Source organism: Bombina bombina, chromosome 3 (assembly GCF_027579735.1).
Source record: "Bombina bombina isolate aBomBom1 chromosome 3, aBomBom1.pri, whole genome shotgun sequence".
NCBI lineage: Eukaryota > Metazoa > Chordata > Amphibia > Anura > Bombinatoridae > Bombina > Bombina bombina.
Window position 1 is genome coordinate 209614234 of NC_069501.1, and position 22397 is coordinate 209636630.

General features: G+C 42.8%; 1 protein-coding gene across 6 annotated transcripts in view; it reads left to right on the forward strand.

The window, feature by feature from the left end:
* NCOR1 (nuclear receptor corepressor 1) overlaps positions 1–22397 on the forward strand; it is a 1077134-nt gene that overhangs the window by 365271 nt on the left and 689466 nt on the right. For all 6 annotated transcript variants that reach the window (XM_053706113.1, XM_053706112.1, XM_053706115.1 and 3 more), the window contains one exon: positions 13790–13844. In XM_053706113.1, the coding sequence (XP_053562088.1) occupies positions 13790–13844 (55 nt within the window). The remainder of the gene's footprint in view (positions 1–13789; positions 13845–22397) is intronic.

The window sequence follows — 22397 nt, forward strand, 5'->3', positions numbered from 1 at the left end:
TTCTGATAAGGTGGTTTTACATACCAAACCTGGTTTTCTTCCTAAGGATGTTTCAAATAAGAATATTAATCAGGAAATTGTTGTTCCTTCCTTGTGTCCTAATTCTTCTTCTAAGAAGGAGCGTCTGTTACATAACCTGGATGTGGTCCGTGCCTTAAAGTTTTACTTACAGGCAACTAAGGATTTCCGTCAATCATCTTCATTATTCATTGTTTATTCTGGAAAGCATAGGGGTCAGAAAGCTACGGCTACCTCTCTTTCTTTTTGGCTGAGAAGTATCATCCGCCTGGCATATGAGACTGCTGGACAGCAGCCTCATGAAAGAATTACGGCTCATTCTACTAGGGCTGTGGCTTCCACATGGGCTTTTAAAAACGATGCATCTTTTGAACAGATTTGTAAGGCTGCAACTTGGTCGTCCCTTCATACGTTTTCCAAATTTTCCAAATTTGATACTTTTGCTTCTTCTGAGGCTGTTTTTGGGAGAAAAGTTCTTCAAGCAGTGGTGCCTTCCGTTTAGGTCTCTGTCTTGTCCCTCCCATTTCATCCGTGTCCTGTAGCTTTGGTATTGTATCCCACAAGTAAGGATGAAATCCGTGGACTTGTCGTATCTTGTAGAAGAAAAGGAAATGTATGCTTACCTGATAAATTGATTTCTTGTACGATACGACGCGTCCACGGCCTCTCCCTGTCAATTTAAGACAGATTATATTTTCTGTTATTTGCAACTTCAGTCACCTCTGCACCTTTTAGCTTTTCCTTTCTCTTCCTAAAACCTTCGGTCGAATGACTGGGGGTGGAGGGGAAGGGAGGAGCTATATATACAGCTCTGCTGTGGTGCTCTTTGCCACTTCCTGTTAGCAGGAGGATAATATCCCACAAGTAAGGATGAAATCTGTGGACTCGTATCGTAGAGGAAATCAATTTATCAGGTAAGCATAAGTTTCCTTTTTTATTAGCATTAGTGTCTGTATGCTGCATGCATAACCAAACACATCAAAATTAAACAGTGGATTGCAATGTATCTATTTGTTAGATAATCGGATGGTTTTATACAGAAAGCCACACTGCAATTCACCTAAACAAAAATCGGCACTTTTGAAGAATGTTTGAACATTCATACAGTGGATTAGATAATAACACGCATTTTCTCTTTATGAATAACATTTTGGTTGTCATGCTTGTTAAGCCAATAAATCCATGTTATCAAGTTTCGAGCACTCTATCCCTAGGTATAAGTCATACACACTTGCTATTCTCAGATCAAATTCATTTTAAAAGCTTTAACTTAAATAAATGTTTTTGCATGAACAACTTATCAGGTTCTTCTTGATGATTTCTTTTACAAGATGCGACAAGTCCACGGATTTCATCCTTACTTATGGGATATCGCCTCCTGGTCAGCAGGAGGATGTAAAGAGCACCACAGCAGAGCTGCATATATAGCTCCTCCCTTCCCACCCCAGTCATTCTCTTTGCCTGTGTTAGTGATAGGAAGAGGTAAAGTGAGGTGTTAGTTTAGATTCTTCAATTATTATTTTTAAATGGTACCAGTGTGTGCTATTTTACTCAGGGCTAGAGCTACAGGTTTTTCAGCAAAGGGGACTGGGGAGATTTTCATTCTTTCTGCGACTCCCATACTGTTTGCTGCCCTGCTGATGGTCTTAGCAGATATTATCTAAGACCCTGTTTGTTCCCACAGATCTGCTGGAGGTGATGAAAAGAGCATCTTCATTGTGTGGGACAAGTTCATGCTGCGCTCAGCATCAAGGTATGTATAGTCGTTTGCTTCTGGGGAGACTGAGTAACTCAGAACAGACTGGCATTTATGCCCTATACCGGGAAGGGGTAATCAGTTTGCACAGGGTACATAAATTGTGTGCATGGGTCTACCCTCTTTATTCGGTGAGCTGAAGTTCAGCTGTGCTATCAGGGGGCTCTAATAAGTAATTAGCCCGGTGAATATACATAGATTGTGAGCTTGACGCGGGGAGATTGTGGGAGCTCTTACCCAAGTGTCCTAACCTTAACTGTTGCTAAGCTAATGGCAGGACAGGGGTGTGTTTTTTTATTTGAAGGGGCACATTGGTGGTTCACGGTACACTTTCTAAAAGATTGCGTTTTTGTTACCTACATTTCCCCATGCGGTACTTGTCCAGGGGAGTTGGTTTCCATCCATGATGGGCGGGCTTAGTGTTTCACGCTCTTAGCCGCACAGTTGATATCCGGATCCTGACGATTACGGCAGCATGTCTAGAGGCTCCGGTGTGGCCTAAGTCAGCTTGTGTCTGTAATACTCACAAGCAGTCTTAGGCGCGCCGTTCACGGAGTGCTATTAAGAGCTGTGGCGAGGTGCAAGTGCTAAATTTTGTCCCTAAGGCGTTATGCATAGTTAGTGTACATTTATAAGGGAGATCCACTGAAAGTCCTATAGTGCCTCCCTGTTATTGCATTGTTTATTGCGGAGCAGTAAAAACTATACAGCTTTAATTTTTAAAGACACAGTACACTCGTTTTTCAGCAAATTTTCTCAAAGTTCTTGCTTGTTATTTTTAATTACAGTACCACGACCAATATTGCTATTGCTTGTTTTTGTCATGGCTGACCTTCAGGAAAGTACATGTTCTGTGTTTAGATTCCAATGTGGAACCCCCTATTCCTTTTTGTCCCTCATGTACTGAGAGGGCTTTACAGTTTAAAAAACAAATTTTCTTTAATGCAAGTTTATCTAAGGATGTTTCTCAGACTGATGAGACTCAGGGTATGCCGCAAATTTCTCCCCAAGTGTCACAGCCTTTAACGCCCGCTCAGGCAACACCGTGTTCTTCAACTGCGTCTGCTTCATTCACTCTGCAGGATATGGCTGCAGTTATGTCATCCACCCTTTCAGAAGTTTTATCTAAGTTGCCAGCATTGCAAGGCAAACGCAGTAGGAAAGAGGCCCATGCGGTCCCTGCGACTTCTGATGCTTTGATGGCGATCTCTGATGTACCCTCCCAGGGCTCTGAATTGAGGGGTATGGAGGCTCTGCCTGAGGGGGAACTGTCTGACTCAGGAAGTGCATTGCCCCCGGAGATTCGGACGTAATGTCCTTCAGGTTTAAGCTTGAACACCTCCGACTTTTGCTACAAGAGGTTTTGGTGACTCTGGAAGACTGTGACTCTATTGTGCTTCCGCCAGAGAAATTGAGTAAGATGGACAGATATTTGGAGGTTCCTTCTTATTCTGACGTTTTTCCGGTTCCTAAGAGACTTTCGGACATTATTGCAAGGGAATGGGAAAGACCGGGTATCCCGTTCTCCCCTTCCCCTATTTTTAAGAAAATGTACCCTATAGCTGACACTGTTCGGGATTCTTGGCAGACGATCCCTAAGGTGGAGGGAGCTATCTCTACCCTGGCTAAGCGTACAACTATCCCTATCGAGGACAGTTGTGCTTTCAAAGACCCCATGGATAAGAAGTTGGATGGTCTTCTCAAAAAACTCTATGTTCATCAAGGGTTCGTATTGCAACTGGCGGCCTGCATTGTAACGGTCACGACTGCGGCTGATGAGACTCAGGGTATGCCGCAAATTTCTCCCCAAGTGTCACAGCCTTTAACGCCTGCTCAGGCGACGCCGTGTTCTTCAACTGCGTCTGCTTCATTCACTGTGCAGGATATGGCTGCAGTTATGTCATCCACCCTTTCAGAAGTTTTATCTAAGTTGCCAGCATTGCAAGGCAAACGCCCTAGAAGAGTCTCTTAGGACTGAGACTTCTTTGGAAGAAATACAGGATAGAATTAAGGCCCTTAAGCTGGCTAATTCTTTTATGACGGATGCTTCCTTTCAGATAACCAAATTGGCAGCTAAGAGTTCGGGATTCTCCATCTTAGCACGAAGAGCCTTATGGTTAAAATCTTGGTCTGCGGATGTGTCCTCTAAATCCAAGCTTTTGGCTATTCTTTTCAAGGTAAAGACCCTATTCGGGCCTGACATGAAAGAAATCTTTTCTGACATTATGGGATGTAAAGGTCACCTCCTCCCTCAAGATAAAACATCTAAGCAAATGGGACAACAGAGTAATTTTCGTTCCTTTTGAAATTTCCAGGGAGTCCCCTCTTTCACTAAACGGAAAGGGAATTATTCACAAGCCAAGTCCACATGGAGACCCAACCAGTCTTGGAACAAGGGTAAACAACCCAAGAAGCCTGCTGCTGCTACCAAGACAGCATGATGGGGCGGCCCTCGATCCGGGACCGGCTCTAGTAGGGGGCAGACTTTCTCTCTTTATCCAGGCTGGGATAAGAGATGTTCAGGATCCCTGGACACTAGAATTCGTGTCTCAAGGGTATCAGTTGGAGTTCAAAAATTCCTTCCCCAGAGGAAGGTTTCTTCTTTCACAATTGTCTGTAGACCAGATAAAAAGAGAGGCGTTTTTACGTTGTGTAAGAGACCTCTCCTCCATGGGAGTAATTTGTCCCGTTCCAATACAGGAACAGGGGCAGGGGTTTTACTCAAATCTTTGTTGTTCCCAAAAAAGAGGGAACGTTCCGACCCATTTTAGATCTCAAAAGTCTAAACAAGTTTCTCAGAGTTCCGTCCTTCAAGATGGAGACTATTCGGACAATTCTTCCATTGATCCAGGAGGGTCAATATATGACTACCGTGTATTTAAAGGATGCATATCTTCATATTCCTATCCACAGAGAGTATCACAAATTACTAAGGTTTGCCTTTCTGGACAAACATTTTCAGTTTGTGGCCCTTCCTTTCGGTCTGGCCACGGCACCCAGAATTTTCACAAAGGTTCTGGGATCTCTGCTGGCGGTTCTCAGGCTGCGGGGCATTGCAGTGGCGCCTTATCTGGACGATATTCTGATCCAGGCGTCGTCTTATCAGCTGACAGTGTCTCATACCGACATTGTTCTGTCCTTTCTAGGGACTCACGGGTGGAAGGTGAATCTAGAAAAGAGTTCACTAATTCCACAGACAAGGGTTCCTTTCCTGAGAACTCTAATCGACTCTATCCATGAAAATCTTTTTGACGGAAGTCAGAAAGTTAATGATTCTGAATACATGCCGATCCCTTCAGTCCAATCCTCGGCCGTCAGTGGCTCAGTGCATATAGGCAATTGGATTGATGGTGGCTGCAATGGACATCATTCCGTTTGCTCGTTTTCATCTCAGACCTCTACAACTGAGCATGCTCAGACAATGGAATGGAGATTATGCAAATTTGTCTCCTCAAATAGATCTGGATCAGGAGACAAGGGACTCTCTTCTTTGGTGGTTGTCGCCGGATTATCTGTTCCAAGGGACGTGCTTACGCAGACCCTCATGGGGGATAGTGACAACGGACGCCAGTCTGATAGGATGGGGTGCAGTCTGGAACTCCCTGAAGGCTCAGGGTGTGTGGACTCGGTCAGAGTCTCTACTTCCCATCAATATTCTGGAGTTGAGAGCAATATTCAATGCGCTTCAGGCTTGGCGTCAGTTAGCTTCGGACAAATTCATCAGATTCCAGTCGGACAACATCACGACTGTGGCTTACATCAATCATCAGGGAGGAACAAGGAGTTCCTTAGCGATGATAGAAGTATCCAAGATAATTCAGTGGGCAGAAGCTCACTCTTGTTATCTGTCAGCAATCTACATCCCAGGAGTGGACAACTGGGAGGCGGATTTTTTGAGCAGACAGACGTTTCATCCGGGGGAATGGGAACTACATCCGCAGGTCTTTGCCAACCTGATTCTCAGATGGGGCAGGCCGGAGCTTGATCTTATGGCGTCTCGTCAGAATGCCAAGCTTCCGAGATACGGATCCAGGTCCAGGGATCCTCGGGCCAAACTGATAGATGCCTTGGCAGTGCCTTGGTCGTTGAACCTAGCTTATGTGTTCCCTCCATTTGCTCTCCTTCCCCGGGTTATTGCTCGAGTCAAACAGGAGAGGGATTCGGTGATCCTCATAGCTCCTGCGTGGCCTCGCAGGACTTGGTATGCCGATCTGGTGGACATGTCATCTCTGCCACCATGGAAGCTTCCATTGAGGCAGGACCTTCTCATTCAGGGACCCTTCCATCATCCAAATCTAATTTCTTCAGCTGACTGCTTGGAGATTGAACACTTGATTTTATCCAAGCGAGGGTTCTCTGATTCGGTCATTGATACCTTGATTCAGCCTGTTACTAGAAAAATTTACCATAAGATATGGCGTAAATATCTATTGGTGCGAATCCAAGGGCTACTCATGAAGTAAGATTAGGATTCCTAGGATTTTATCTTTTCTCCAAGAAGGATTGGAGAAAGGCTTTGTCAGCAAGTTCCTTAAAGGGACAGATTTCTGCTCTATCTATTTTGCTACACAAACGTCTGGCATATGTTCCGGATGTTCAATCTTTTTGTCAGGCTCTGACTAGAATCAGGCCTGTGTTTAGACCAATTGCTCCTCCTTGGAGTTTGAATTTAGTTCTTAATGTTCTTCAAGGGGTTCCGTTTGAACCTATGCATTCCATAGATATTAAGTTGTTATCTTGGAAAGTTTTATTTTTGGTTGCTATTTCTCCAACATAGGTGTGTCCGGTCCACGGCGTCATCCTTACTTGTGGGATATTCTCTTCCCCAACAGGAAATGGCAAAGAGCCCAGCAAAGCTGGTCACATGATCCCTCCTAGGCTCCGCCTTCCCCAGTCATTCTCTTTGCCGTTGCACAGGCAACATCTCCACGGAGATGGCTCAGAGTTTTTTGGTGTTTAAATGTAGTTTTTATTCTTCAATCAAGAGTTTGTTATTTTAAAATAGTGCTGGTATGTACTATTTACTCTGAAACAGAAAAGAGATGAAGATTTCTGTTTGTAAGAGGAAAATGATTTTAGCAACCGTTACTAAAATCGATGGCTGTTTCCGCACAGGACTGTTGAGATGAATTAACTTCAGTTGGGGGAAACAGTGAGCAGACTTTGGCTGCTTGAGGTATGACACATTTCTAACAAGACTTGGTAATGCTGGAAGCTGTCATTTTCCCTATGGGATCCGGTAAGCCATTTTCTTAATTTTCAATATAAGAATAAAGGGCTTCACAAGGGCTTTAAAGACTGGTAGACATTTTTCTGGGCTAAAACGATTACTTTATAAGCATATTTAATGGTTTATAACTTTGGAGAGTTATTTTAATCTTGGGAATTCTGTTAAAAAAACGGCAGGCACTGTATTGGACACCTTTTTCACTGGGGGCCTTTTCTAGTCATAGGCAGAGCCTCATTTTCGCGCCACTAATGCGCAGTTGTTTTTGAGAAGCAAGGCATGCAGATGCATGTGTGAGGAGCTCAGATCCACTGAAAAAGCTTATTGAAGGCGTCATTTGGTATCGTATTCCCCTCTGGGCTTGGTTGGGTCTCAGCAAAGCAGATACCAGGGACTGTATAGGGGTTAAATGTAAAAACGGCTCCGGTTCCGTTATTTTAAGAGTTAAAGCTTTCAAATTTGGTGTGCAATACTTTTAAGGCTTTAAGACACTGTGGTGAAATTTTGGTGAATTTTGAACAATTCCTTCATACTTTTGCGCATATTCAGTAATAAAGTGTGTTCAGTTTAAAATTTAAAGAGACAGTAACGGTTTTATTTTAAAACGTTTTTTGTGCTTTGTTATCAAGTTTATGCCTATTAACATGTCTGAACTATCAGATAGACGATGTTCTGTATGTTCGGAAGCCAAGGTTCCTCTCCATTTAAATATATGTGATGAATGTGACAAACAAAGTAGGGACAATGATGCCACTGATAATAATGTTGCCCAAAATGATTCCTTAAGTGAGGGGAGTAAGCATGGTACTGCATCATCTCCTTCTATGTCTACACCAGTCTTGCCCACTCAGGAGGTCCCTAGTGCATCTAGTGCGCCAATCCTCCTTACTATGCAACAATTAACGGCTGTAATGGATAATTCTATTAAAAACATTTTAGCCAAAATGCCCACTTATCAGCGAAAGCGCGACTGCTCTGTTTTAGATACTGAAGAGCATGAGGACGCTGATGATAATGGTTCTGACATGCCCTTACACCAGTCTGAAGGGGCCAGGGAGGTTTTGTCTGAGGGAGAAATTTCAGATTCAGGAAAAATTTCTCAACAAGCTGAACCTGACGTTATTACATTCAAATTTAAATTGGAACATCTCCGCGCTCTGCTTAAGGAGGTGTTATCTACTCTGGATGATTGTGACAATTTGGTCATTCCAGAGAAATTATGTAAGATGGACAAGTTCCTAGAGGTCCCGGTGCCCCCCGAAGCTTTTCCTATACCCAAGCGGGTGGCGGACATTGTAAATAAAGAATGGGAAAGGCCCGGCATACCTTTTGTCCCTCCCCCTATATTTAAGAAATTATTTCCTATGGTCGACCCCAGGAAGGACTTATGGCAGACACTCCCCAAGGTCGAGGGGGCGGTTTCTACTCTAAACAAACGCACCACTATCCCTATAGAAGATAGTTGTGCTTTCAAAGATCCTATGGATAAAAAATTAGAGGGTTTGCTTAAAAAGATGTTTGTTCAGCAAGGTTACCTTCTACAACCAATTTCATGCATTGTTCCTGTCACTACAGCAGCGTGTTTCTGGTTCGAGGAACTAGAAATGTCGCTCAATAAAGCATCTTCTTATGAGGAGGTTATGGACAGAGTTCAAGCACTTAAATTGGCTAACTCTTTTACCTTAGACGCCACTTTGCAATTAGCTAGATTAGCGGCGAAAAATTCAGGTTTTGCTATTGTGGCGCGCTGAGCGCTTTGGCTAAAGTCTTGGTCAGCGGATGTGTCCTCCAAGAACAAATTGCTTAACATCCCTTTCAAGGGGAAAACGCTGTTTGGCCCTGACTTGAAAGAGATTATTTCAGACATCACTGGGGGAAAGGGCCACGCCCTTCCTCAGGATAGGTCTTTTAAGGCTAAAAATAAAACAAATTTTCGTCCCTTTCGCAGAAACGGACCAGCCTCAAATTCTACATCCTCTAAGCAAGAGGGTAATTCTTCTCAAACCAAGCCAGCCTGGAGACCGATGCAAGGCTGGAACAAAGGTAAGCAGGCCAAGAAGCCTGCTACCGCTACCAAGACAGCATGAGATGCTGGCCCCCGATCCGGGACCGGATCTGGTGGGGGGCAGACTCTCTCTCTTCGCTCAGGCTTGGGCAAGAGATGTTCAGGATCCTTGGGCGCTAGAAATAGTTTCTCAAGGTTATCTCCTCGAATTCAAGGAACTACCCCCAAGGGGAAGGTTCCACAGGTCTCAATTGTCTTCAGACCAAATAAAAAGACAGGCATTCTTACATTGTGTAGAAGACCTGTTAAAAATGGGAGTGATTCATCCTGTTCCATTAGGAGAACAAGGGATGGGGTTTTACTCCAATCTGTTCATAGTTCCCAAAAAAGAGGGAACATTCAGGCCAATTTTGGATCTCAAGATCCTAAACAAATTTCTCAGGGTTCCATCGTTCAAAATGGAAACCATTCGGACAATTCTTCCTACCATCCAGGAAGGTCAATTCATGACCACGGTGGATTTAAAGGATGCGTATCTACATATTCCTATCCACAAGGAACATCATCGGTTCCTAAGATTCGCCTTTCTGGACAAGCATTACCAGTTTGTGGCACTTCCATTCGGATTAGCCACTGCTCCAAGAATTTTCACAAAGGTACTAGGGTCCCTTCTAGCGGTGCTAAGGCCAAGGGGCATTGCAGTAGTACCCTACTTGGACGACATACTGATTCAAGCGTCGTCTCTGCCACAAGCAAAGGCTCATACGGACATTGTCCTAGCCTTTCTCAGATCTCACGGGTGGAAAGTGAACGTAGAAAAAAGTTCTCTATTCCCGTCAACAAGAGTTCCCTTCTTGGGAACAATAATAGACTCCTTAGAAATGAAGATTTTTCTGACAGAAGCCAGAAAATCAAAACTTCTAAGCTCTTGTCAAGTACTTCATTCTGTTCTTCTTCCTTCCATAGCGCAGTGTATGGAAGTAATAGGTTTGATGGTTGCGGCAATGGACATAGTTCGTTTTGCGCGAATTCATCTAAGACCATTACAACTGTGCATGCTCAGACAGTGGAATGGGGATTATACAGACTTGTCCCCGACGATCCAAGTAGATCAGAGGACCAGAGATTCACTCCGTTGGTGGCTGACCCTGGACAACCTGTCTCAAGGGATGAGCTTCAGCAGACCAGAGTGGGTCATTGTAACGACCGACGCCAGTCTGGTGGGCTGGGGCGCGGTCTGGAAACCCCTGAAAGCTCAGGGTCTATGGTCTCGGGAAGAATCTCTTCTCCCGATAAACATTCTGGAACTGAGAGCGATATTCAATGCTCTCAAGGCTTGGCCTCAACTAGCAATGGCCAAATTCATAAGGTTTCAATCAGACAACATAACGACTGTTGCATATATCAACCATCAGGGGGGAACAAGGAGTTCCCTGGCGATGGAAGAAGTGACCAAAGTAATTCAATGGGCGGAGATTCACTCCTGCCACTTGTCTGCAATCCACATCCCAGGAGTGGAAAATTGGGAAGCGGATTTTCTGAGTCGTCAGACATTTCATCCGGGGGAGTGGGAACTCCATCCGGAAATCTTTGCCCAAATTACTCAACTGTGGGGCATTCCAGACATGGATCTGATGGCCTCTCGTCAGAACTTCAAGGTTCCTTGCTACGGGTCCAGATCCAGGGATCCCAAGGCGACTCTAGTAGATGCACTAGTAGCGCCCTGGACCTTCAACCTAGCTTATGTGTTCCCACCGTTTCCTCTCATTCCCAGGCTGGTAGCCAGGATCAATCAGGAGAGGGCTTCGGTGATCTTGATAGCTCCTGCGTGGCCACGCAGAACTTGGTATGCAGACCTGGTGAATATGTCATCGGCTCCACCATGGAAGCTACCTTTGAGACGGGACCTTCTTGTTCAAGGTCCGTTCGAACATCCGAATCTGGCCTCACTCCAACTGACTGCTTGGAGATTGAACGCTTGATTTTATCAAAGCGTGGGTTCTCAGATTCTGTCATTGATACTCTTATTCAGGCTAGAAAGCCTGTAACTAGAAAAATTTACCATAAAGTATGGAAGAAATATATCTGTTGGTGCGAATCGAAAGGATTCCCATGGAACAGGATAAAAATTCCTAAGATTCTATCCTTTCTACAAGAGGGTTTGGAGAAATGATTATCTGCAAGTTCTTTGAAGGGACAGATTTCTGCTTTATCTGTTTTACTTCACAAAAAGCTGGCGGCTGTGCCAGATGTTCAAGCTTTTGTTCAGGCTCTGGTTAGAATCAAGCCTGTTTACAAACCTTTGACTCCTCCTTGGAGTCTCAATTTAGTTCTTTCAGTTCTTCAAGGGGTTCCGTTTGAACCCTTACATTCCGTAGATATTAAGTTATTATCTTGGAAAGTTTTGTTTTTGGTTGCAATTTCTTCTGCTAGAAGAGTTTCAGAGTTATCTGCTCTGCAGTGTTCTCCTCCTTATCTGGTGGTCCATGCAGATAAGGTGGTTTTGCATACTAAACCTGGTTTTCTTCCGAAAGTTGTTTCTAACAAAAATATTAACCAGGAGATAGTTGTGCCTTCTTTGTGTCCGAATCCAGTTTCAAAGAAGGAACGTTTGTTGCACAATTTGGATGTAGTTCGTGCTCTAAAATTCTATTTAGAGGCTACAAAGGATTTCAGACAAACATCTTCCTTGTTTGTTGTTTATTCTGGTAAAAGGAGAGGTCAAAAAGCAACTTCTACCTCTCTCTCTTTTTGGCTTAAAAGCATCATCCGATTGGCTTATGAGACTGCCGGACGGCAGCCTCCTGAAAGAATCACAGCTCATACCACTAGGGCTGTGGCTTCCACATGGGCCTTCAAGAACGAGGCTTCTGTTGATCAGATATGTAAGGCAGCGACTTGGTCTTCACTGCACACTTTTACCAAATTTTACAAATTTGATACTTTTGCTTCTTCTGAGGCTATTTTTGGGAGAAAGGTTTTGCAAACCGTGGTGCCTTCCATCTAGGTGACCTGATTTGCTCCCTCCCATCATCCGTGTCCTAAAGCTTTGGTATTGGTTCCCACAAGTAAGGATGACGCCGTGGACCGGACACACCTATGTTGGAGAAAACAGAATTTATGTTTACCTGATAAATTACTTTCTCCAACGGTGTGTCCGGTCCACGGCCCGCCCTGGTTTTTTAATCAGGTCTGATGATTTATTTTCTCTAACTACAGTCACCACGGTATCATATGATTTCTCCTATGCATATTCCTCCTTTACGTCGGTCGAATGACTGGGGAAGGCGGAGCCTAGGAGGGATCATGTGACCAGCTTTGCTGGGCTCTTTGCCATTTCCTGTTGGGGAAGAGAATATCCCACAAGTAAGGATGACGCCGTGGACCGGACACACCGTTGGAGAAAGTAATTTATCAGGTAAACATAAATTCTGTTTTCTTCGGCTCGCAGAGTTTCTGAGCTTTCGGCATTACAATGCGATTCTCCTTATCTTATTTTTCATTCCTATAAGGTAGTGTTGCGTACCAAACCTGGTTTTCTTCCTAAGGTTGTTTACAACAAATATATTAATCAGGAAATTGTTGTTCCTTCTTTGTGTCCTAATCCTTCTTCTAAGAAGGAGCGTCTGTTACATAATTTGGACGTAGTCCGTGCCCTGAAGTTTTACTTGCAGGCGACTAAGGAATTTCGTCAATCATCTTCATTATTTGTTGTTTTTTCTGGGAAACGTAGGGGTCAGAAAGCTACGACTACCTTTCTTTTTGGCTGAAGAGTATCATCTGTTTTGCATATGAGACTGCTGAACAGCAGCCTCCTGAACGAATTATGGCTCATTCCACTAGGGCTGTGGCTTACTCATGGGCATTTAAAAATGATGCTTCTGTTGAAAAGATTTGCAAGGCTGCAACGTGGTCGTGTCTTCACACTTTTTTCAAATTTTACAAATTTTATCCTTTTGCCTCGTCCAAGGCTGTTTTTGTGAGAAAGGTTCTTCAAGCAGTGGTGCCTTCCGTTTAGGTTCCTGTCTTGTCCCTCCCTTTCATCCGTGTCCTATAGCTTTGGTATTGTATCCCATAAGTAAGGATGAAATCCATGGACTCGTATCTTGTAAAAGAAAAGGAAATGTATGCTTACCTGATAAATTTTATTTCTTTTACGATACGACGAGTCCACGGCCCACCCTGTTTTTTTCTAAGACAGGTCTTTATTTTTGTGGAACTTCAGTTACCTCTGCACCTTGGCTTTTCCTTTCTCTTCCTAACTTCGGTCAAATGACTGGAGTGGGAGGGAAGGGAGGAGCTATATATGCAGCTCTGCTGTGGTGCTCTTTGCCTCCTCCTGCTGACCAGGAGGCGATATCCCATAAGTAAGGATAAAATCCGTGGACTCATCGTATCGTAAAAGAAATAAATTTATCAGGTAAGCATACATTTTCTTTTTTTCATATGCATTTTTAGAGAATTGTTTTTGTCCCATAAAGTGAGATTTTTTTATACAGTACAATGAATAGTCAACAAAAGCATAATAAAAAGACAATGCAATAGCTCTTACCGAGTACTAATGCGTAGTTGTTTTTTTTCTGTCATATTTCAAAATCAGACTCATATACTAGTGCACTGTGAACTATTGAGCATGCTCAGTAGTAGCTGGAGCCTCTACAAGTGCACATTTTGAGACATTGGAAAGTCTCTTAAAACAGCATTCTTTGTCTGAATCTTGAAAATTTTATTTTCCATTTACACAATGTCCATGGACTTGCATAACATTTATTTGTTTTTCCAGATTTGTCCAGCATCCCAAAAACTTTGGACTTATTGCATCTTACTTGGAAAGGAAGGTATGATTGCTTTTATGTAAATTACCATCTAGAATCTGCTCATTTTGTCCTCAAAGCTATTATAAATTAAAGGGACACTGAACCCAAATTTTATTTCACGATTCAGAGAGATCATGAAATTTTAAGCAACTTTCTAATTTACTCCTATTATCAATTTTTCTTCAATCTCTTTCTATCTTTATTTTAAAAGCACGAATGTAAATCTTTAGCAGCCAGCCCATTTTAGGTTCAGCACCATGGATTGTGCTTGCTTTTTGGAGGCTTACATTTACCCACCATTAAGCAAGCATAACCCAGGTTCTCATCCAAAAATGGGCCAGCTCCTGTGCCTCACATTCCTGCTTTTTAAATAAAGATGGCAAGAGAACAAAGAAAAATTGATAATGGGAGTAAATTAGAAAGTTGCTTAAAATTGCATTCTCTATCTGAATCATGAAAGAAAAAAAAAATTGGGTTTAGTGTCCCTTTAAATTTAATTTTTTATGATGTATGCACCTGCTGTTTCTTAATAGCATTATTCAAAGTCTCGTACATCCATGGATTATCTTTAAGAGAATAATTCTTTTAGGGATGTTTAATGATATGTTCAGGCAACTCTGATTCTTTCTAAATTCAACTAGACATAATGTGCAGCATTCTTTATTCTGCTCTCCTTAGCAACCATAGATAGATTCACTATATTTTACAAATACATCTGCTGCCTGGACATAACATCCACAGTTTCCTTAGTCAACGTTTTTGACATCAAAGTTAGATTATCTTTTGAAATATCTGTGGACATATTGGCCAGTAATTCTAGATTTGGATATTGAGCACTGAAAAAAATATTCAAGGTACCCAAATTATGGGCGGCTTATTATTATTATTTATTTTTTTATTTTTTTTTATTATTAAAATACCTGGTGTGTCTGTGTGTTTCTCTTGTAAGGTGTATCCAGTCCACGGATTCATCCATTACTTGTGGGATATTCTCCTTCCCAACAGGAAGCTGCAAGAGGATCACCCACAGCAGAGCTGTCTATATAGCTCCTCCCCTAACTGCCACCTCCCAGTCATTCTCTTGCAGCTCTCGACAAGGGAAGCAGCTAAAGAGATGTGGTGCATTAATGTAGTTTATCTTCTATCAAAAGTTTATTTTCAAATAGTACCGGAGTTGTACTATTTTAGCCTCAGGCAGAAAGTTGAAGAAGAGTCTGCCTGTGGTCTTTGATGATCTTAGCAGGTTGTAACTAAGATCCATTGCTGTTCTCACACATAACTGAAGAGATGAGTAACTTCAGCTGGGGGAATAGCGTGCAGGGTCTCCTGCTCTGAGGTATGTGCAGTTTTACATTTTTCTAGAGAAATGATAAGCTAGAAAATGCTGACAATACCGGATTTATTTAAGGTAAGCCTGATTACAGTGATTTAATAATGACTGGTATCATGCTTGCTGTAAAGGGTAATATTTCTCTTGTTAAGTGTATCCAGTCCACGGATCATCCATTACTTATGGGATATTAACTCCTCCCCAACAGGAAGTGCAAGAGTATTCACCCAGCAGAGCTGCTATATAGCTCCTCCCCTAACTGCCATTACCAGTCATTCTCTTGCACCCAACGAATAGATAGGATGTGTGAGAGGACTGTGGTGATTATACTTAGTTTCATACCTTCAGTCAAAAGTTTGTTATTTTATAATAGCACCGGAGTGTGTTATTCCTTCTCTGGTAGAATTTGAAGAAGAATCTACCTGAGTTTTTCTATGATTTTAGCCGGAGTAGTTAAGATCATATTGCTGTTTCTCGGCCATCTGAGGAGAGGTAAACTTCAGATCAGGGGACAGCGGGCAGATTAATCTGCAAAGAGGTATGTAGCAGCTTATTATTTTCTGACAATGGAATTGATGAGAAAATTCTGCCATACCGATATAATGTAAACTCAGCCTTAAATGCAGTAGCAGCAACTGGTATCAGGCTGTCATGTATGTATATTTTACACTTCAGTATTCTGGGGAATGGCACTTCACTGGAATTATACTGTATGCATAAAACTTTAGCCTAATTTCCAGGGACTAGCAACAGGCTTTTCAATAACACTCAATTTATTAATGTTAAACGTTTTTTGCTGGCATGTAAAATCGTTTAATTTTCTGAGGTACTGGGTGAAAAAATGTTTTGGGCACTATTTTTTTCCACTTGGCAGTCGTTTTATTTAATTTATGACAGTTTACTGATCTCTCTCACTGTTATGTGTTAGGGGGAGGGGCCTTTTTTGGTGCTTTTGCTACGCATCAAAAAATTCAGTCAGAAGTTTATTGTCTTCCCTGCATGATCCGGTTCATCTCTACAGAACTCAGGGGTCTTCAAAACTTGTTTTGAGGGAGGTAATCACTCACAGCAGAGCTGTGAGATTGTAGTTGACTGTGATAAAAAAACGTTTATTTCTGTATTTTTTTTCTGCTATCAGGGTTAGTTATCCTTTGCTAATGGGAGCAATCCTTTGCTAAAATTGTGTTTTTTACAAAGATTTGATGCTATAACTTTTCAGTTTATTAATTTTCAACTGTCATAACTTTTTCTGTGCTTCTTATAGGCACAGTACGTTTTCATATTATAGTAAATTACTTGAAAAGTATTTCCAAGTTGCTAGTTTATTTGCTAGTGTGTTAAACATGTCTGATTCAGAGGAAGATATCTGTGCTATATGTGCTAAAGCCAAAGTGGAGCCCAATAGAAATTTATGTACTAACTGTATTGATGCTACTTTAAATAAAAGTCAATCTGTACAAATTGAACATATTTCACCAAACAACGAGGGGAGAGTTATGCCGACTAACTCGCCTCACGTGTCAGTACCTGCATCTTCCGCTCGGGAGGTGCGTGATATTGTAGCGCCGAGTACATCTGGGCGGCCATTACAAATCACATTACAGGATATGGCTACTGTTATGACTGAAGTTTTGGCTAAATTACCAGAACTAAGAGGTAAGCGTGATCACTCTGGGGTGAGAACAGAGTGCGCTGATAATATTAGGGCCATGTCAGACACTGCGTCACAATTTGCAGAACATGAGGACGGAGAGCTTCATTCTGCGGGTGACGGTTCTGATCCAAACAAACTGGATTCAGATATTTCAAATTTTAAATTTAAGCTGGAAAACCTCCGTGTATTACTAGGGGAGGTGTTAGCGGCTCTGAATGATTGTAACACAGTTGCAATACCAGAGAAAATGTGTAGGTTGGATAAATATTTTGCGGTACCGGCGAGTACTGACGTTTTTCCTATACCTAAGAGACTTACTGAAATTGTTACTAAGGAGTGGGATAGACCCGGTGTGCCGTTCTCACCCCCTCCGATATTTAGAAAGATGTTTCCAATAGACGCCACCACACGGGACTTATGGCAAACGGTCCCTAAGGTGGAGGGAGCAGTTTCTACTTTAGCTAAGCGTACCACTATCCCGGTGGAGGATAGCTGTGCCTTTTCAGATCCAATGGATAAAAAGTTAGAGGGTTACCTTAAGAAAATGTTTGTTCAACAAGGTTTTATATTGCAACCTCTTGCATGCATTGCACCTGTCACGGCTGCAGCAGCATTTTGGTTTGAGTCTCTGGAAGAGACACTTGAATCAGCTCCATTAGATGAGATTACACACAAGCTTAAAGCCCTTAAGTTAGCTAACTCATTTATTTCAGATGCCGTAGTACATTTAACTAAACTTACGGCTTAGAATTCCGGATTCGCCATTCAGGCACGCAGAGCACTGTGGCTAAAATCCTGGTCAGCTGACGTTACTTCTAAATCTAAATTGCTTAATATACCTTTCAAAGGGCAGACCTTATTCGGGCCCGGGTTGAAAGAAATTATCGCTGACATTACAGGAGGTAAAGGCCATGCCCTGCCTCAAGACAGAGCCAAACCTAAGGCTAGACAGTCTAATTTTCGTTCCTTTCGTAATTTCAAAGCAGGAGCAGCATCAACTTCCTCTGCACCAAAACAGGAAGGAGCTGTTGCTCGCTACAGACAAGGCTGGAGACCTAACCAGTCCTGGAACAAGGGCAAGCAGGCCAGGAAACCTGCTGCTGCCCCTAAGACAGCATGAATCGAGGGCCCCCGATCCGGGAACGGATCTAGTGGGGGGCAGACTTTCTCTCTTCGCCCAGGCTTGGGCAAGAGATGTCCAGGATCCCTGGGCGTTAGAGATCATATCTCAGGGATACCTTCTAGACTTCAAATTCTCTCCCCCAAGAGGGAGATTTCATCTGTCAAGGTTGTCAACAAACCAAATAAAGAAAGAGGCGTTTCTACGCTGCGTACAAGATCTTTTATTAATGGGAGTGATCCATCCGGTTCCGCGGTCGGAACAAGGACAAGGGTTTTACTCAAATCTGTTTGTGGTTCCCAAAAAAGAGGGAACTTTCAGGCCAATCTTGGATTTAAAGATCCTAAACAAATTCCTAAGAGTTCCATCGTTCAAAATGGAAACTATTCGGACAATTTTTACCCATGATCCAAAAGGGTCAGTACATGACCACAGTGGATTTAAAGGATGCTTACCTTCACATACCGATTCACAAAGATCATTACCGGTATCTAAGGTTTGCCTTTCTAGAAAGGCATTACCAGTTTGTAGCTCTTCCATTCGGATTGGCTACGGCTCCGAGAATCGTCACAAAGGTTCTGGGTGCTCTTCTGGCGGTACTAAGACCGCGAGGAATTGCGGTAGCTCCGTACCTAGACGACATTCTGATACAAGCTTCAAGCTTTCAAACTGCCAAGTCTCATACAGAGTTAGTACTGGCATTTCTAAGGTCGCATGGATGGAAGGTGAACGAAAAGAAGAGTTCTCTCTTTCCACTCACAAGAGTTCCCTTCTTGGGGACTCTTATAGATTCTGTAGAAATGAAGATTTACCTGACAGAAGACAGGTTAACAAAGCTTCAAAATGCATGCCGTGTCCTTCATTCCATTCAACACCCGTCAGTAGCTCAATGCATGGAGGTGATCGGCTTAATGGTAGCAGCAATGGACATAGTACCCTTTGCACGTCTACATCTCAGACCGCTGCAATTGTGCATGCTAAGTCAGTGGAATGGGGATTACTCAGACTTGTCCCCTACTCTGAATCTGGATCAAGAGACCAGAAATTCTCTTCTATGGTGGCTTTCTCGGCCACATCTGTCCAGGGGGATGCCATTCAGCAGGCCGGACTGGACAATTGTAACAACAGACGCCAGCCTACTAGGTTGGGGCGCTGTCTGGAATTCTCTGAAGGCTCAGGGACAATGGAATCAGGAGGAGAGTCTCCTACCAATAAACATTCTGGAATTGAGAGCAGTTCTCAATGCCCTTCTGGCTTGGCCCCAGTTAACAACTCGGGGGTTCATCAGGTTTCAGTCGGACAACATCACGACTGTAGCTTACATCAACCATCAGGGAGGGACAAGAAGCTCCCTAGCAATGATGGAAGTATCAAAGATAATTCGCTGGGCAGAGTCTCACTCTTGCCACCTGTCAGCAATCCACATCCCGGGAGTGGAGAACTGGGAGGCGGATTTCTTAAGTCGTCAGACTTTTCATCCGGGGGAGTGGGAACTTCATCCGGAGGTCTTTGCCCAAATACTTCGACGTTGGGGCAAACCAGAGATAGATCTCATGGCGTCTCGACAGAACGCCAAGTTTCCTCGTTACGGGTCCAGATCCAGGGATCCGGGAGCGGTTCTGATAGATGCTTTGACAGCACCTTGGACCTTCGGGATGGCTTATGTGTTTCCACCCTTCCCGATGCTTCCTCGATTGATTGCCAGAATCAAACAGGAGAGAGCATCAGTGATTCTAATAGCGCCTGCATGGCCACGCAGGACTTGGTATGCAGATCTAGTGGACATGTCATCCTGTCCACCTTGGTCGCTACCTCTGAAACAGGACCTTCTGATCCAGGGTCCCTTCAAACATCAAAATCTAATTTCTCTGAAGCTGACTGCTTGGAAATTGAACGCTTGATTTTATCAAAACGTGGTTTTTCTGAGTCAGTTATTGATACCTTAATACAGGCTAGGAAGCCTGTTACCAGAAAGATTTACCATAAGATATGGCGCAAATACTTATATTGGTGCGAATCCAAGAGTTACTCATGGAGTAAGGTTAGGATTCCGAGGATATTGTCTTTTCTACAAGAAGGTTTAGAAAAGGGTTTATCCGCTAGTTCCTTAAAGGGACAGATTTCAGCTCTGTCCATTCTTTTACACAAACGTCTGTCAGAAGTTCCGGACGTTCAAGCTTTTTGTCAGGCTTTAGCTAGGATCAAGCCTGTGTTTAAAACTGTTGCTCCACCATGGAGTTTGAACTTAGTTCTTAATGTTTTACAGGGGGTTCCGTTTGAACCCCTTCATTCCATTGATATCAAGTTGTTATCTTGGAAAGTTCTGTTTTTAATGGCGATTTCCTCGGCTCGAAGAGTCTCTGAGTTATCTGCCTTACATTGTGATTCTCCTTATCTGATTTTTCATTCAGACAAGGTAGTTCTGCGTACTAAACCTGGGTTCCTACCTAAGGTGGTCACTAACAGGAATATCAATCAAGAGATTGTGGTTACATCTTTGTGTCCTAATCCTTCTTCAAAAAAGGAACGTCTGCTACACAATCTAGATGTAGTCCGTGCCCTGAAATTTTATCTACAGGCAACTAAGGATTTTCGACAAACGTCTTCCCTGTTTGTCGTTTATTCTGGTCAGAGGAGAGGTCAAAAAGCTTCGGCTACCTCTCTCTCCTTTTGGCTTCGTAGCATAATACGGTTAGCCTATGAGACTGCTGGACAGCAGCCTCCTGAAAGAATTACAGCACATTCTACTAGAGCTGTGGCTTCCACTTGGGCCTTTAAGAATGAGGCTTCTGTTGAACAGATTTGCAAGGCTGCAACTTGGTCTTCTCTTCATACTTTTTCCAAATTTTACAAATTTGACACTTTTGCTTCTTCGGAGGCTGTTTTTGGGAGAAAGGTTCTTCAGGCAGTGGTTCCTTCCGTATAAAGAGCCTGCCTGTCCCTCCCGTCATCCGTGTACTTTAGCTTTGGTATTGGTATCCCATAAGTAATGGATGATCCGTGGACTGGATACACTTAACAAGAGAAAACATAATTTATGCTTACCTGATAAATTTATTTCTCTTGTAGTGTATCCAGTCCATGGCCCGCCCTGTCACTTTAAGGCAGGTAATTTTTCCATTAAACTACAGTCACCACTGTACCCTATGGTTTTCCTTTCTCTGCATGTTTTCGGTCGAATGACTGGTAATGGCAGTTAGGGGAGGAGCTATATAGCAGCTCTGCTGGGTGAATCCTCTTGCACTTCCTGTTGGGGAGGAGTTAATATCCCATAAGTAATGGATGATCCGTGGACTGGATACACTACAAGAGAAATAAATTTATCAGGTAAGCATAAATTATGTTTTTTATTATTTACTCACATTACTGAATAGATATGCTTGCTTGAGGTGTATAAACGTTTATTTCATATTGGTGATAAAACTTTATTCTGGGGCCCAGTTTTTCCACATGGCTGACTAGATTTTGCCTAGGGATAGTTTTTTAAGGCCCTCTCACTGTGAGTACAGGTTGGGAGGGGCCTATTTTCCATTAGTTTTTGCAGCTTGAGACATCCAGCTTCCCTGAAGGAGTCCCCTGAACATATAGGACCTCTCTAAGGGTTTTTTGTGCCTTCCAAAGTCGTTGTATGGGCAGGTAGGGCCACAGTAGAGCTGTGGCAGTTTGTTGTGACTGTTTAAAAACGTTTATATCGTTTTTTTGATCCGGTTTTGAAACTAAGGGGTTAATCATCCATTTGCAAGTGGGTGCAATGCTCTTTCAGCCTATTATACACACTGTAAAAATTTCGTAATACTTACTGCTTTTTTCACTGTTTTAGCAGTTTCTGTGATTGTTTTTTTCTCTTAAAGGCACAGTACCGTTTTTATTTTTTGCTTGTTCACAGTTATTTAAGTGTTTTCCATGCTTGCTGGTCTCATTACTAGTCTGTTTAAACATGTCTGACATAGAGGAAACTCATTGTTCATTATGTTTAGAAGCCATTGTGGAACCCCCTCTTAGAATGTGTACCAATGCACTGATTTTACTATAGTTTACAAAGACCATATTCTGGCTTTAAAAAATTTATCACCAGAAGAAATTGACAAAGAGGAAGTTATGCCGTCTAACTCTCCCCACGTGTCAGATCCTATAAATCCCGCTCAGGGGACGCCAAGTACATCTAGCGCGCCCATTGCGTATACCTTGCAAGACATGGCGGCAGTTATGAATCATACCCTTACAGAGGTATTATCTAAACTGCCAGGATTGCAAGGAAAGCGAGACAGCTCTGGAAATAGAATAAATACAGAGCTCTCTGACGCTTTAGTAGCTATCTCTGATACACCCTGACAATATAATGAAGCTGAAGCAGGGGAGCTTCAATCTGTGGGTGATTTTTCTGATTCAGGGAAGATACTTCAATCTGATTCTGATATGTCTACATTTAAATTTAAGCTTGAACACCTCCGCGTATTGCTCAGGGAGGTT